Source organism: Haliotis cracherodii, unplaced genomic scaffold, assembly GCF_022045235.1.
Source record: "Haliotis cracherodii isolate W230 unplaced genomic scaffold, xgHalCrac1.p SCAF_37, whole genome shotgun sequence".
Classification (NCBI taxonomy): domain Eukaryota; kingdom Metazoa; phylum Mollusca; class Gastropoda; order Lepetellida; family Haliotidae; genus Haliotis; species Haliotis cracherodii.
Genome location: NW_027266294.1, coordinates 765,313 through 779,761, shown reverse-complemented (window position 1 = coordinate 779,761; position 14,449 = coordinate 765,313). Strand labels below are relative to the sequence as shown.

At 41.3% G+C, this 14,449-nt stretch overlaps 1 protein-coding gene across 1 annotated transcript in view; it reads right to left on the bottom strand.

Annotated features, from left to right (window-relative positions):
- Nucleotides 1–5,877: 5,877 nt before the first annotated feature.
- Nucleotides 5,878–14,449, bottom strand: part of LOC139477897 (uncharacterized) — a 37,793-nt gene continuing 29,221 nt past the window's right edge. Inside the window, exons 8-9 of the mRNA XM_071260330.1 lie at nt 7,337–7,405; nt 5,878–6,691 (exon numbers count right to left, since the gene is read on the bottom strand). Coding sequence (XP_071116431.1) covers nt 5,901–6,691; nt 7,337–7,405 — 860 coding nt within the window. The 3' untranslated portion in view covers nt 5,878–5,900. The remainder of the gene's footprint in view (nt 6,692–7,336; nt 7,406–14,449) is intronic.

The window sequence follows — 14,449 nt, the reverse complement described above, 5'->3', positions numbered from 1 at the left end:
CATATCACGTTGCTGTGTCTTAAACAAAGTGTTCCCTTCTTCATTTCGATCAGTATAATTGCTGAAAACCATTTATATAAACGACTGCTAGTTTTAGTCTCGTAATTCAGTTTCATATTCCCTCTGATGACAAATAATTCAATTAGTTTCAATATTGATCCACAATCATTATCTATTTCAAACTTTACTTTAATGTGCATGTATATATCAAGGTGTAAATACAGTTCTAAAGTCGCAATTATAGAAAAATATTATGAAAGGAAATGTATTTAATTAATCCAGGTAATTCATATTTACGATTTTTTCTTTTTCACTTAATCTAGATATTACTTATAATTGTGCTGTAAATGCAGTAATATTTCCTTTTTTCACCTGTGAAGGTTATAGATTCCTTGTATGAAATATAGCGTACTCTAGTAAATTAGGTTTAAACCACTAACAACGTATAATAACACCCAAAATATAAACAAGCGGTTAATTTCAACGAGATTTGTTGTCGGTAAATTAAACTCACAGACAATTCTCAAATGTCCTATGTCTATCATCGTTAGGAAATGTACTTTACAATGGAAGGAATTATTGGAGATCCATATTTCGAACAAGGGCACTTGCTCAAATTGACTTGCCACATTCGGGTGCTTCAAAATGACAATTAATTTAACAAAAATAGTACTTTTCATCAATGGCTGGGCAGTGCATATACCTTTGGGATTTGTTGAATTTAGATATCGTTGTTGTGACAAGTAGTCTCACTACTAGCAGCATTTGTGTATGACGTCATTTGTATAACGTCATGTGTATGACGACATAACTTTGGGTGTTCAGCCATCTTGCCTACTGAGTAAAGTATGTGCCCCCAAACACTCACTGTTTGTGGTATCTTAATAGAACCCCAAGATTCATGTCTAAGACAGACATGAAGACCTAAACATGGTGTCAGAAGTGTAAGTGGACGTCATTCATCACGTATTACAGTGAGGAGAGTCGTACGTTCGTTTTCAAACAGCATTGGATCGTCATGGGAGACGAGGAGGCGCAAGAGATCATAGAAAATGGCGGTAACCACGTGAATGTTGTGAGAGGACCAATACATCTCAAACCTCCAAATCAGTTGGATTTTCACTCCCCTAATCTACAACACAGATGGAAGAAGTGGAGAGAAGAGACGGAGCTGTACCTAGATCTTTCTACGGAAGGCGAGTCTGCAGAATGGAAAATAAAGTACTTTCGATATCTGATCAGGCCCCAAGGTAGGGAAGTGTATGAAACCTTCACTTTGGTAGAGGGTGAAAGAATATTACAACATGTTTGTTTTTGATGCGTTTGAACTGTATTGTAATCCAAAGAAATCGGAAACTGTGGAGAGGTATAAATTCTTTACCAGGAATCAAGACACTAGTGAGAGCTATGATGTATACATAACTGACCTGAAAATCCTAGCTACCACATGTTACTTTGGTACATTGAACGAATCACTGATAATAGACCGCATTGTCTGTGGAGTTACAGAAAAGCAACTTCGTGAACGACTCTTGAGAGAGGATGGTTTGGATCAGGAGAAGTGTGTAGAGCATCATTAATTTCTAAGGGACAATTAAAAACCTTGGACACTGCGCAAACAGTTCACACAGTTATTGAAAAGAACTGGTCAAATAAACCAAAGAATTGGAACAGTGGACATGCCGGAGGGCATCACACACAGAAAAAGAATTATAGATTGCACAGTCAACGGGCCACTCCAGTGAAACCAATTGTAAGTAGCAACACAATACAGTGCTGATTCTGTGGGCGAGAACATGAGAGGAACCGAAGTGTCTGCCCTGCATTTGGAAAAACTTGCTCCAGATGTAAGCAGAAGAACCACAGTCTAGCCCTGTGTCACAAAATGCAATCACCTCGCCACTCTAGACAACGTGTAAATGTCATCCAGGAAGACGAAGACTCGGGTGAATAGTTTACCATCAACTCACTCACTCTCACAGAGCCAGTGATAGATGTGCATCAGGTGCAAGAGGAGTCTCAATTTCCCAGACAAATATTCGCATCCATGAACATTGCAGTTAAACCAGTTTCATTTCAAGTCGACACAGGAGCCACCTGCAACCTGATACCAAGTTCTCTACTACCTCCTACTACAGAATTACAGCAGACATCACAGTTGTTGAGAATGTACTACAAGACTGTCGTCAAACCTTTAGGCAAATGCCCTGTAAAAGTAGTCAACCCCAAGGATGGGAGAAAGTACAAGGTAGACTTTATTGTCCTCAGTGACCCCAGTGCTACGCCAATATTAGGCAGTCACGCATCTATGAGTATGAAGTTGATAAGAGTGGATCATGAACACATTACTATGGTTGATACAGTAATGACAGCATCCATGCACTCAATTAAAATTCCTCGGAATCTAACATTGAAGGGAGTAAAAGAGGAAATCAAAGATGTCTTCACGGGAAAAGGAGAGTTTGAAGGAGCGTACAAGATCCGACTTGACACCTCAGTGGCATCAGTCGTTCACCCTCCAAGGAAAGTGCCACTAGCACTGAAGGCCAAGCTGAAGGCTGAACTAGAGCGTCTGGTGAATCTTAAAATACTCGCTCCTGTCACTGAACGAACTCCTTGGGCATCTAGTTTCGTCATCGTGGAGAAAACCAATAAACTTAGGATTTGCATCGATCCAAAAGACCTAAATCAAGAAATTCTCCGCAGTCACAACCCACTACCACTATTGAGGATATCTTACTGGACCTTGGCAAAACTAAAGTGTTTAGCGTTGTGGACGCAAAGAATGGGCTTTGGCATGTGGCTATGGAAGACAGCAGTTCATACCTCACTATGTTCAACACCCTGTTTGGCCGTTTTCTTTGGTTACGTATGCCGTTTGGTATATCCTCCACTCCAGAGGAATTCCAGCGACGGCAAGATCAGGTCATAGAAGGGCTAAGGGTGTACGAGGAGTTGCGGATGATATTCTCATCTCTGGCTAAGGAGACTCCATTAAAGAAGCATCTGTAGATCATGATGCAAACTTCAGAGTGCTCATGGAACGCTGCAGAGCTTGCAACCTGCGGATCAACCCCCAACAAGATAACCTTCAAAGTACAGGAAGTTACCTTCATCGGACATCGTCTTACATCCAATGGTCTAGAGCCTGACCCAGGAAAGACCAAAGCTGTTCTCGATATGCCGAAACAAACAGATGTACAAGGTGTACTTTGCTTCGTTGGATTCGTGAACTATCTAAGCAAGTTCCTCCCACATCTAAGCAGTGCCTGTGAACCACTAAGGAAGCTGACTCTGAAGGATGTTGAGTGGCATTGGGAACAGATTCATGATGACGCTGTCGATGATATCAAGAAGCTTGTAAGCAAGTACCCTGTGCTCAAGTTCTTCGACACACAGAGTCAGGTCATGATTCAGTGTGATGCATCTATGTCACGTTTGGGCGCAGCTCTTCTCCAAGATGGTCAACCTGTGGCCTATGCTAGTAGGGCATTGACAGACGCCTAAACCAGGTATGCCCAAATCGAGAAGGAATTGTTTGCAGTTGTATATGGGCTGGAAAAGATCCACCAATACACATACGGAAGGCCAGTTGACGTTCAATCTGACCACAAACCACTTGAGACTATAGTTAGGAAGCCACTACACAGTGCAGCCAAGCGTCTGCATAGAATGTTGCTAAGACTGCAGTGCTACGACATACAGCTCGCCTACAGGCCTGGAAAACAGATGCAGTTAGCCGACACATTAAGCAGAGTACCACTGCCTGAACTTGCAGATACAGGAATGGACCAGGAATTCATCAACATGATAGACTACGTCCCAATTGCTAAACCAAGAATGGAAGAGATACGGGAGAAAGTCAAATCCGACACAGACCTACAACAAGTGTATGACATCATTTGGAAGGGCTGGCCGGATCAGTTGAAAGATGTTACTGATGCTGCAAGACCATACTTCCACTGTCGAGATGAGTTACTGTACAAGATAGAATTATCTACCGAGGTCAAAGAGTTGTGATTCCCCGAATCCTGAGAAAAGACAAGTTAGTGCAAATTCATTCTTCACACATTGGAACAGAAGGATGTCTCAGACGTGCAAGGGAATGTATTTACTGGCCTGAGATGAACGGGGCAGTCAAAGATTATGTCGCTAAATGGGACATCTGCCATGGAAGTGAAAGGGAACAAGCTAAGGAACCACTGTTGTCACACCCAGTAGCAGACTGCCCATGGTCCAAAGTTGGAGCAGACTTGTTCGTTCTAGATGTCAACAACTATCTCATCACTGTAGATTACTTCTCAAACTATTGGGAAATTGATTACCTTACAGATACCAGGTCAGCCATAGAAGTGAATAAGCTGAAGGGACAGTACGCACGACATGGTATACCAGACAGTTGCATATCTGACAACGGTCCACAGTTCTCAGCAGAGGAATTCAAGAAATTTGCTCATGACTGGGGATTTAATCATGTAACATCTCCAGCCTACCCTCAGAGCAACGGAAAGGCAGAATAGGCATTGAAAACTGGAAAACAATTACTGAAGAAAGCCAAACGGGCCAAGAGTGACCCTAACTTGGCCATACTGAACTTTCGTAACACACCGACACAGGGTCGAGTCCTGCTCAAAGTCATGAGCAGGCGAACATGAACATTGTTACCTATCTCTGAAAATCTACTGATTCCGGAGACTGTTTCAGGAACTACTGAGAAGATGAGAAACCCCAAGTACAAGGCAGCTCAATACTACAACCAGGGTACGAAACAGGTTCTTTTTCTTCAGAGAGGTGATAGCGTGAGAATCTCACCCAAAACAATTGGTGACAAACTGTGGCGGAAAGCAGAAATCTTGTGACCCATCAAAGACAGATCCCGTTCCTACGAGGTCATTACAGAGGAGAATCAGATCCTGAGACGAAATCGCAGACATCTGAGGAAAACATCTGAATCACCAAGTCGTGTAACACTCGAGGTAACAAGGAAATCTCCAAAGCTGACAGATATCAGCTCACCTGAGACAACAAGTGTGAGCGTACCTTCCATAGGTGTGCATCACAGTCCTGCACACACACCTGCGAAGTCACAGCCAGAACATGAACCCCTGGCAGCGTGTTACAACACGGTCAGGCAGAGATATACGCAAACCAGAATATCTGGGAACCGCAACTGACAGCCAGGAACCATGAGAGATAAACACATGCTCATGATAATAGTCAGAATCGTACAATCGACTGTTTTTGACAGAGATTTCTGATGAATATAGTAAAGGTTTGCCTTTGCCGCTTGTAAATTTTTAATTCAAGCAGTAATAATTTGTACATATTAAAAGTAACTCAACAGAAAAGAGATGTATATAACTGCCTTTGTTCAACTATATCTACCACACAGTGCATGTGTTATGGTATGGTTATGTTGTGTGTGCCGCCCTGTTTTGGCAGAGAAAAAAGACGGTCACTTTGGTGCAAAGCCTTGGCCGCAATTCCGTGACGTCATGGACAATGTGACGTCACTGTCATTGTACATTTGGCGCCACGTCAGCTGGGCGAACCTCGGCTCAGTCTTAGGTCACAGAGTGCAACGAGATGTAAACAAACAGTTTGTTGTGTGTTTCATGATTAATTATGAACTCCTGACACAGATTAATTATATCATGAGATGCAGTGTGTACATACCAATCACACATTGTCAATATTTACACTCAGTTAACAACTTTCTTACCTTATCATGCGAAGTTCCAAACACAACAGATGACAAAATATCTGAAAAATATTTTCAACAAGTTGTATTTCTCCTCAAACACAACAAACATTCTCACCAAATCCGGGAATATTTAACACGACGACGTACACGGCACACCATGTCCCCCTCCACCGTCTACGCAAACACGACACTGACGTCACTGAGCGCCGTGGGACTTCAGCAGTTCCACCACTCGCTGACGTCCCCTGAGTCTCGCCCTGTCCGCCGCTGTCTCCCCCGAGTTGTTCCTAGCGTCGATGTCCACCACGTTCAGAGACAGCACAAACTCCACCGTCTCCACATCTCCTGACCAACAGGCCCAGTGAAGGGTGTTGTTACCGACCACGTCCACCAGTGACACGTCAGCTCCATTACTCACCAGGAGCTTCACCACGTCTCTGTGTCCCCTGAATGCAGCCCTCATCACTGGTGTCCTGCTCCTCCCTCCTCTACTGTTGATGTCCACCACGTTCAGTGACAGCACAAACTCCACCGTCTCAACATCTCCTCCCCGACAGGCCCAGTGAAGGGTGTTGTTACCGACCACGTCCACCAGTGACACATCAGCTCCATTACTCACCAGGAGCTTCACCACGTCTCTGTGTTTACCCACTGCTGCCTTCATCACCAGTGTCCTGCTCCTCCCTCCTCTACTGTTGATGTCCACCACGTTCAGAGACAGCACAAACTCCACCGTCTCCACATCTCCTCGACTACAGGCGAGGTGAAGGGTGTTGTCACCAAACTCGTCCACCAGTGACACATCGGCTCCTTCCTTCACAAGGAGCTCCACCACGTCTCTGTGTCCCCACTGGGCTGCCTCCATCACCGGTGTCCTACTCCCCAACCTACAGTTGACGTTGACTCCGGCTGTAGACAGGAGCCACCTCACCACCTCGAAGTCCCCAGCCTCACTGGCGAAGAAGAGGTCTGTTGGTGATGGAGTCGCTGTAACACAAAGTAAACTCTGTATACATCCAGACATCTTTGTCACACATCTACTGTGTTCACACCTCGAAGTGTTGATACGTGACATGAACATCGATACATGTTGAACCACTTCCTGTATGGATGACAACACTATAACGATGAGGAACAATCTATTCACGTGACATTTGTTCAAGTGCCTTCTTCTACATCCAGTAGTTGTAACACTATTCTGTGTATGGTTGGGGAGTTTGATGATAGTCAGACACTGTCATTTTAATTTCTGTTTGAAATGATTTTTGGTTTGGTATGTTGTTTAACGCCACACTCAGTAATATTCCAGCTGTATGACGGCGGTCTGTATAAATACAATCCAGTGATTGATATCATGAGCATCGATCCCCGCAAATGGGATCGATGACATGCATCAACCAAGTCAGCGAGTCTGACCACCCGATCCCGTTAGTCGCCTTTTACGACAAGCATAGTCACCTTTTACGGCAATCATGGTTTGTTGAAGACCTATTCTAACCCGGAGTCTTCACAATGATTAAGATCACATGATATGTATTATAACATTGCTTTACATCAGCTTGTTCATTGAATACACTGTATGTATGAAGGGTTAAGGAGTGAGCTTTCTGCCTGCTGGGTTCTCCCACCTACCGCGTGAAGCAGTGGAGAGCAGTGGATCCTCCTCGTTTTCGCTGTGATCCTGGCTTGGGTCACTCGAGGCTGAAACACAGAATATGTTGTTTAGAAAACTATATATAGCACATAAGCTTTATAAATATTGACCACAGACCAGTTATTGCCATTCCACCAGTTTGAAGTCTTTTGAAAAGTTTACTTAGTTAGAATACCTTTGTTATAGTAGAAGTATAAAGTTGTTTAGTGATTGTCAACAAGAATACATGACTGATAAATATATAACACAAACATAGATTGTAGTTCATCTACGCCGTGTCTCTATACACGTACACTTTATGGTGGAACTACTAGCGTATTTGTGGACATGTATATATAACTAATTGTATGGCTTTGTAGGGTAACCTGTATTTCACTGATTACAGGACAACAAATAGGAAGCGTTTTAATGCTTAGTTTTATATTATTAAACTGATTATTATTACACGAGTGATTAACCTGCCATGATTAGAACGAGGCTTTGTAGATTTTTCGGTAACAATTGAACACAGTGGTTAATCCTTTTTCTCCCATAACAATACGCCATAAAAAGTCGAGCTCGTAGTTGAAGATTTCCCGTGTTCAGTAACCACTCGGGATTTCCCCAGCTTCGTTTTCGAATATGCTCACTAAGACAACTGCACCATAAACAGGTAAAAAGAATCTAGTGAAGACAACCCACACGAGTTTTCCGTGACAGACAAGCCACTTGTTAGCATTCATGTTATGTTCTTTGTTAACTATTAAAAGTTGATGGGAGTAACGTTTTGAGAATAATTAATGTGATTTGATATTTCTTGATGGCTTTAGATTACTCGGCCCATGACTTTACTTGCATTCGTCTCGCCGTGACTATCATTCTCAATGCGCAGCACTAAATAGGTCCACCTTTTGAGAGTATATAAATACATTATTCGTTTATTTGTCCGTTAGAAACTAATGTAATAAACCCAAATATAAGGAAATTATATATTATCTTTTTTTGTAACATATTGTTAACGAAAGACGAGTGCCATAGGAACTGTCAGCAGGATTGATCAGGCTAGATTCTAAAAATACCAACTCAGGCAACTGATCAGCTGATTACTGCTAGGTAAATCTTCTCAACATCAAAGAATTGTAATATTTTAAAACGAATTTCCCTCTTTAAAATGAACTTTACAGTGAATAATTTGATATGTAAAATGATGATTAATTCATGTCATCTTTTTTATTTGTTTTGTTTTGTTTTTTCCTGAACATGGTGAGCATATGTGTTTGTATTATATCCAAAAGGAAATATTTACTAATTCAGTGGACATTTTTTTTCTTTTGACTATAATATTTAACATCATAACACCAAAAATGTTACTAAATGAGTTATCTCCTTTTCCCATATCTGTGAATGACACAATGTGAATGTGACAAGCACAATATGTTATTGTGTGTGAAACATAAATGTTGCACTTACAACATTAATGTATACATATTTACTTTGTATGGGCTTCTGAGTTGTTGTTGTGTTAATTTTCATGACCTTAAGGAAGTACTTTCTTATATTAGAGGTGTTGAATATTTTGATGTTTGTTATGCCCAAATATATGTAGTAAAAAAAATATGTTTAGGTTACATTGCAGAGGTGAGACTCGAACCAGTATTACGTGCATGATGACATTAACGACGTCATTAATTAACAGTCAATTAGAGTTATGGTTCTTTGTGAGCAAGCGCGATAACCGTACTTGCGTGGTGGGCATAATGCCGGTTTTCTTTGCTGTTGAAGGGGAAAATTTGTAAATTACACCTGATGTAAATCATTACTGATGATGACTTATTACAGTTAGCGTTCATTCATACATGTATGTAGCAGATAAATACGCTTTATTCGGTGCTGTATGGACAGTAAGTTTATTTTATCATCCTTGTGTCTTCACTGCTTCAGACTTGAATAAACAAGCACCATTCAAGACCCCTTCGATTTGTTCCTTTACCGCGCCAATAAATATATAGGATATATGTAAGCAATAAATTATTTCAATTTCGACTTCAGCTGCGGACGTTCCCGTCTGCAACATGCCGATGGCACGTTCACGTTGCACATTTGAAAGGCGTGGCATGACAAATGGCCGTAAAGACGTTTGTTTTCTTGTGTTTTTCTTTTTTTTTGTTAATGACTGCTAACAAGTATGGCTGAAAACACGTGCGGTAATATATTGGACTTGAAAAAAACACTTTTGCCACTATAGTGCTGTGCACATGATTTTGATCGATTCACCTGCACAAAAACGGGTGTTATCTGAAGACAATACATGGCCATTACTGTTTAAATACACAATAAGGGCCCATTATGATAACTGGTCAAAATGTTAAAATTTTAGGATTAATGGTATATGTTATAAGATGATCTCTTGTTGGTCGTTTCTTCATCATCCATAAATTTGAGTTTTTCTTTACTTACCAAGTTCTGAAAATTTACACATTACACAATAGAATAATTTAATAGAAAATAGCAACATAGCTTTCCACGCTCAGGGAGCCAATAGGATTGTGTGAAAAAAATGAACCACTGTAAACCTTATAATGGGAGAATAATACAAAAAAATCACATTACAAGGACGAAGTTTGCGAGTTTATTTGTTATTATTATTAGTTACATGGTTCCGTGACTTGACCCAGCGCTTGTGCTACACAGTTACAGTTAGAATGTCAGGCAAAATTGGTGCTATGTTCTGCTGAAGAACAAGGGTACAAACACGAGGTGATCGGCCCACAACTACATCTATATTGCGACAAAGAGAGAAATGACGACTGCCCGTGTGATGTGCGCCAATATTGATTTCGCATTTTTTGCCATCTTTGCCATCACCCTTTCTTCTACGTTTCCTATAAAAATGTTGGATCGGGTAATAACATTGGCTACACATAATATACTCTTCAAAAAAAGAAACTTGACGTAGATGTAAAACCACTTTTTGCCAGATATCTAAAATAATTACATTAAATGAGAACCAAATAAGTAAAACAGAAAGATGATGTGTCTATAATTCGCGAAAACAAATGCAAAGCACATAAACGTAGCGTTTGGGGATAAATTTTACAGCTTCATTCAAACGCAACTGCCTGTAAAAAACGTGCAGCACAGGATCCTGCATTTAGGCACGCAGGCCCCACTGCTGAATGGGTATAAAAATCCACATCAACGGCTGTTCATACAGTCCTTATAACGACAGTAGAGGCGGTGACAGAATGCCAAGACTCAATGCAGCTCAACAGAACAACGCTATTGGGAGATAACAAGATGGAGCAACTCAGGAAGACCGAGGGTGACAACCCAAGCATCCGGCTGCGACACCTCCGAGACCGCACTACCACAGCCACGTCTACAACCACACAGATCCCTAGGGTACGCAGAATATCAGATCAAACGGTACGCAACAGACTGAGGGAGGCTGGACTTTTTGCACGAAGACCTATTCAACGTCATGTATTGACCCCGCGACATCTGGCAGACCGTCTGCTTTGGTGCCGACAGAGGGTTAGATGGGCACGTGCAAGGTGGAGATCAAGGTGAACGCTACGCCCCCAACTGTGTGCAGCAGTTTGTCCCATTTGGCGGCGGGAGTGTCATGGTATGGGCCGGAATTCATCACGGTGGTAGGACGCCTCTCGTGCATTTGGCAGGTGCATTGACAGGTGTGCGTTACAGAGATTTGATCCTACAGCCTTACGTTCTTCCTCACGTCAACGTTCATGGCGGACAGTTCCAGCAGGACAACGCTCGACCGCATATTGCACGTGTTTGTCAGGACTTCTTACAGCACAACAACATCCAGACATTACCTTTGCCAGCCCGGTCAGCAAATTTGTCCCCGATTGAGCATCTGTGGGACGAGTTGGATCGACGCGTTCGCAGAAGGAATCCACCGCCCCAAACACTTCCGGCGCTTCTTGATGCACTTCAGCATGAATGGCAGCACATCCTACAGCGTGTTATTGACAACTTGATTGCATCTATGGGTCGTCGGTGTCAAGCGGTGATTGGTGCACCTGGTGGCCACAACCGATACTGACATTTTCTGTACCCCTGTGACATTAACTGTATCGTGTACGTGTGTCTGTCTAGGTGACACGATTAATGTTTTGAACATTGTGTACATTGATCTTCAAACAGTGTTTCAATTATGGTTTCTGTGTCCTGTTTTGGAACAATCGCATTATATAAACATTTTGAAAGTCAGTGTCAAGTTTCTTTTTTTGAAGAGTATATTTCCCCCGCACTGAAATCAATCTGAATATTATAATTAGTTGCTGCTTCGGGGTAAACAAAGCTGAGCGGTAGCGAGAACTAAGATCTGATTTTAATGAGATTGCCGGGAAAAAGGCCGAACAGAGAGCTAGGACTAGGCGAGGCCTATAGAGCCTGTAGCATAGACATTGTGTAGGTGCAGGATCAGGGACATTAGTAGGCCTAGGCTAATGCATTTGGCCCCAGGGGTTGAAGCGCCGTATGGAAATGTTTACATGCAGACGTTTGTTTCTCCCCGGTGACAGGCTAAACAACTGTCTGGGTGTAAACACTGTGTGAAGCAAGCACCTGATTCCTACAACATTCATTCTGCTGCACATCAATCTTACTATATTTACAATTTCTGTTTGATCTAATTTCCTGAAATTAATTATCCTAAAAGTAGAAACTGATACATGTAACTTACCCACCGGCACCGATTACGTCCTAACACGCGTGACACATCTCGCTGCCGGTCATAAAATGCCTTGACCGGCGACACTACGACCGTGAAAGTGCGAGTTATGACGTCATTGTGACGTGTCAGGAGCATGGCATAGTTTGGCGCTCGACTGCTTGTACCGATCAACCGCTAGATCGATACAACTTGTTGTACAGTTAGTTGTAAGAACTGAAGTTGTATACAACAAGCATTCACACGGAGGCGAGTTGCACACAGCTGGAATCCTGGTTGTCGAGTTATTGTTCAGGCCCACAGTTTTGAAAAATCAATGCTGTGCGGGAATTCCGGTCGCGCGATACTGGGCTAACTTCTGACTTTGCAATTTAACGGAGTTGAAATTTCAACCCAATGGTGAAGAATGAAAGAAGACAATTGAAGCAAAAAGGGCTAAATGTGGTCCAAGCTTCTGTTTTGCTGAAGAAATAAACTCTATAATCTGAAGCTACATTTGATCGTACAAAGATAAAGTACAGTGCGACGAAATGTTTTATTTGACAGTTTTATGTAAACTTTGAGCGAAATAAATACACTGTCTTATATCCGAACAACTATAGCAGACTGTGGTCACCCCAGACTACATGTAAAGTAACTATCAGACACGCACTTTTGCTTACATTATCTTCGGCAGTTTCCGGCTGTGCTCGGAAATGTTTGTAAACATTCCTGATTAAGAAGTTATTTTATATGTCACATTAATGTAACCGTATCCTTTTAAGATTTGTTTATCTCCTACAACTTTATAAATACGTATCTTGCCTCAGCTGATATATTTTTGTTTGATGCTATAGCAGTATATTTAAGTATCGAATTACCATCTTGTAGCAGCCACTGTACTATAGTCAGTATACGAACGCCGTGGAGAGGCTGTTTCATTGCTTACACGTATTTTCATCAGCGTAGTAGTAGTAGAATTGTAACCTAGTCAACATTTCTTTTCTCAGTGGTTGTGTGAACACAAAGAAGTGTATAGTATTTCAATTGTGTTATGAGATTAACAAATTAACTACGGGTTTTAGTTGTAGTGACTGCTGTTATAGTTATCTATCCCATAAGCAGTTATCTCCCGTTGGTCATGCTGTACTGCATGAGACGCGAATTTCCCTTGTACTGTAATTATACACTTCCACTCCATTGTTATTCTTTTGTTCCATTTTGTTTACGTTTCAATGCCACGTGCAAGCGAGGGACTTAAATAAGGCTTGAATCTCAGAGTGGTGTATAGAATTAGGCATTGATAAGTTGTTAATTACTAAGACTGTAACTGAATGGAATTGTCAGTTTTGCCTATTGTATTGTAGTTACGTCCTACTGGGCCTGGAAGCCCATTCCAGTCGTTTACAGATGTAACAGAGGTAGTTGGGGGTAAGTCTATAAACCTCGACGGGTACATTGTCATTTGTTTGTCTATATGTTAGTTACTTTGTAATTAGTTAGATTATTTAGTGTATAAACTGTTATAAAGGTGTTCAGACCCACTGGATCTGTTATTTTACCGGAAGTTACTGTGAGTGCTATTGGTACATTTAACATTGTATGTAAAAGATACTTTCTACCATGCAAATGTTTATATTGTACTTTTATGCATTGTGTTCACTGAAAAGAATTACTCTGTGTGTATTACGATGACGAAATATAAATGTATGATAACTGATACTTTCAGCCATATATGATTATTATATACATGTGTAATATGCAGATACGATACAGCATTATCATCTATGAAAGGCCATACATGATGTTACCAAGTATATTAAAAGTTTGTATATTATTGTTTAGGTCTACCATCTCCAGTATTAATAAAATACATGGACCCAGAGAACGACTTTGTCCAGCTTTTACATAAATACAGTCATATCATCAACAAGACAACCCGGCATTAGAGGGATAGTCAAGATGCACATTTACTCTTCTTGAGTGTTTACATTCATGGCGGAAGCAGACAGACCGAGGTTCCCAGAATTCCCTGCTAAGGGAGCAGTTAGTATGCTTAAGTGGAAATCGCGGGGAGTGGCTTGTTGTTTTTAACGGTTACTCTATGACACAGACATTAAGTTGTGTACGGTTATATGTGACACTGTTGGAATATGAACTTAAGTTACTGTCTATTGATATTTTATGGACGTTTCATTTGCACTATCGTATGTTTTACCTCAGGTCTTCAACGTAAATGATGATCACAACTAACTGCCCCTGATGTTTGAACACAGTTGCCAGTTAACATTCATACATCGTCGATGTCGGACATGCGTACGCCTCTATCAATTAAGTTTGTATCCATCGAGAGTAGTTGAAGCCTCCATCAAACAAAAGGTAAGAAGTATGGCGAAGTTAACAGACAAATTCGATATGTAAAAAATACTTGTTT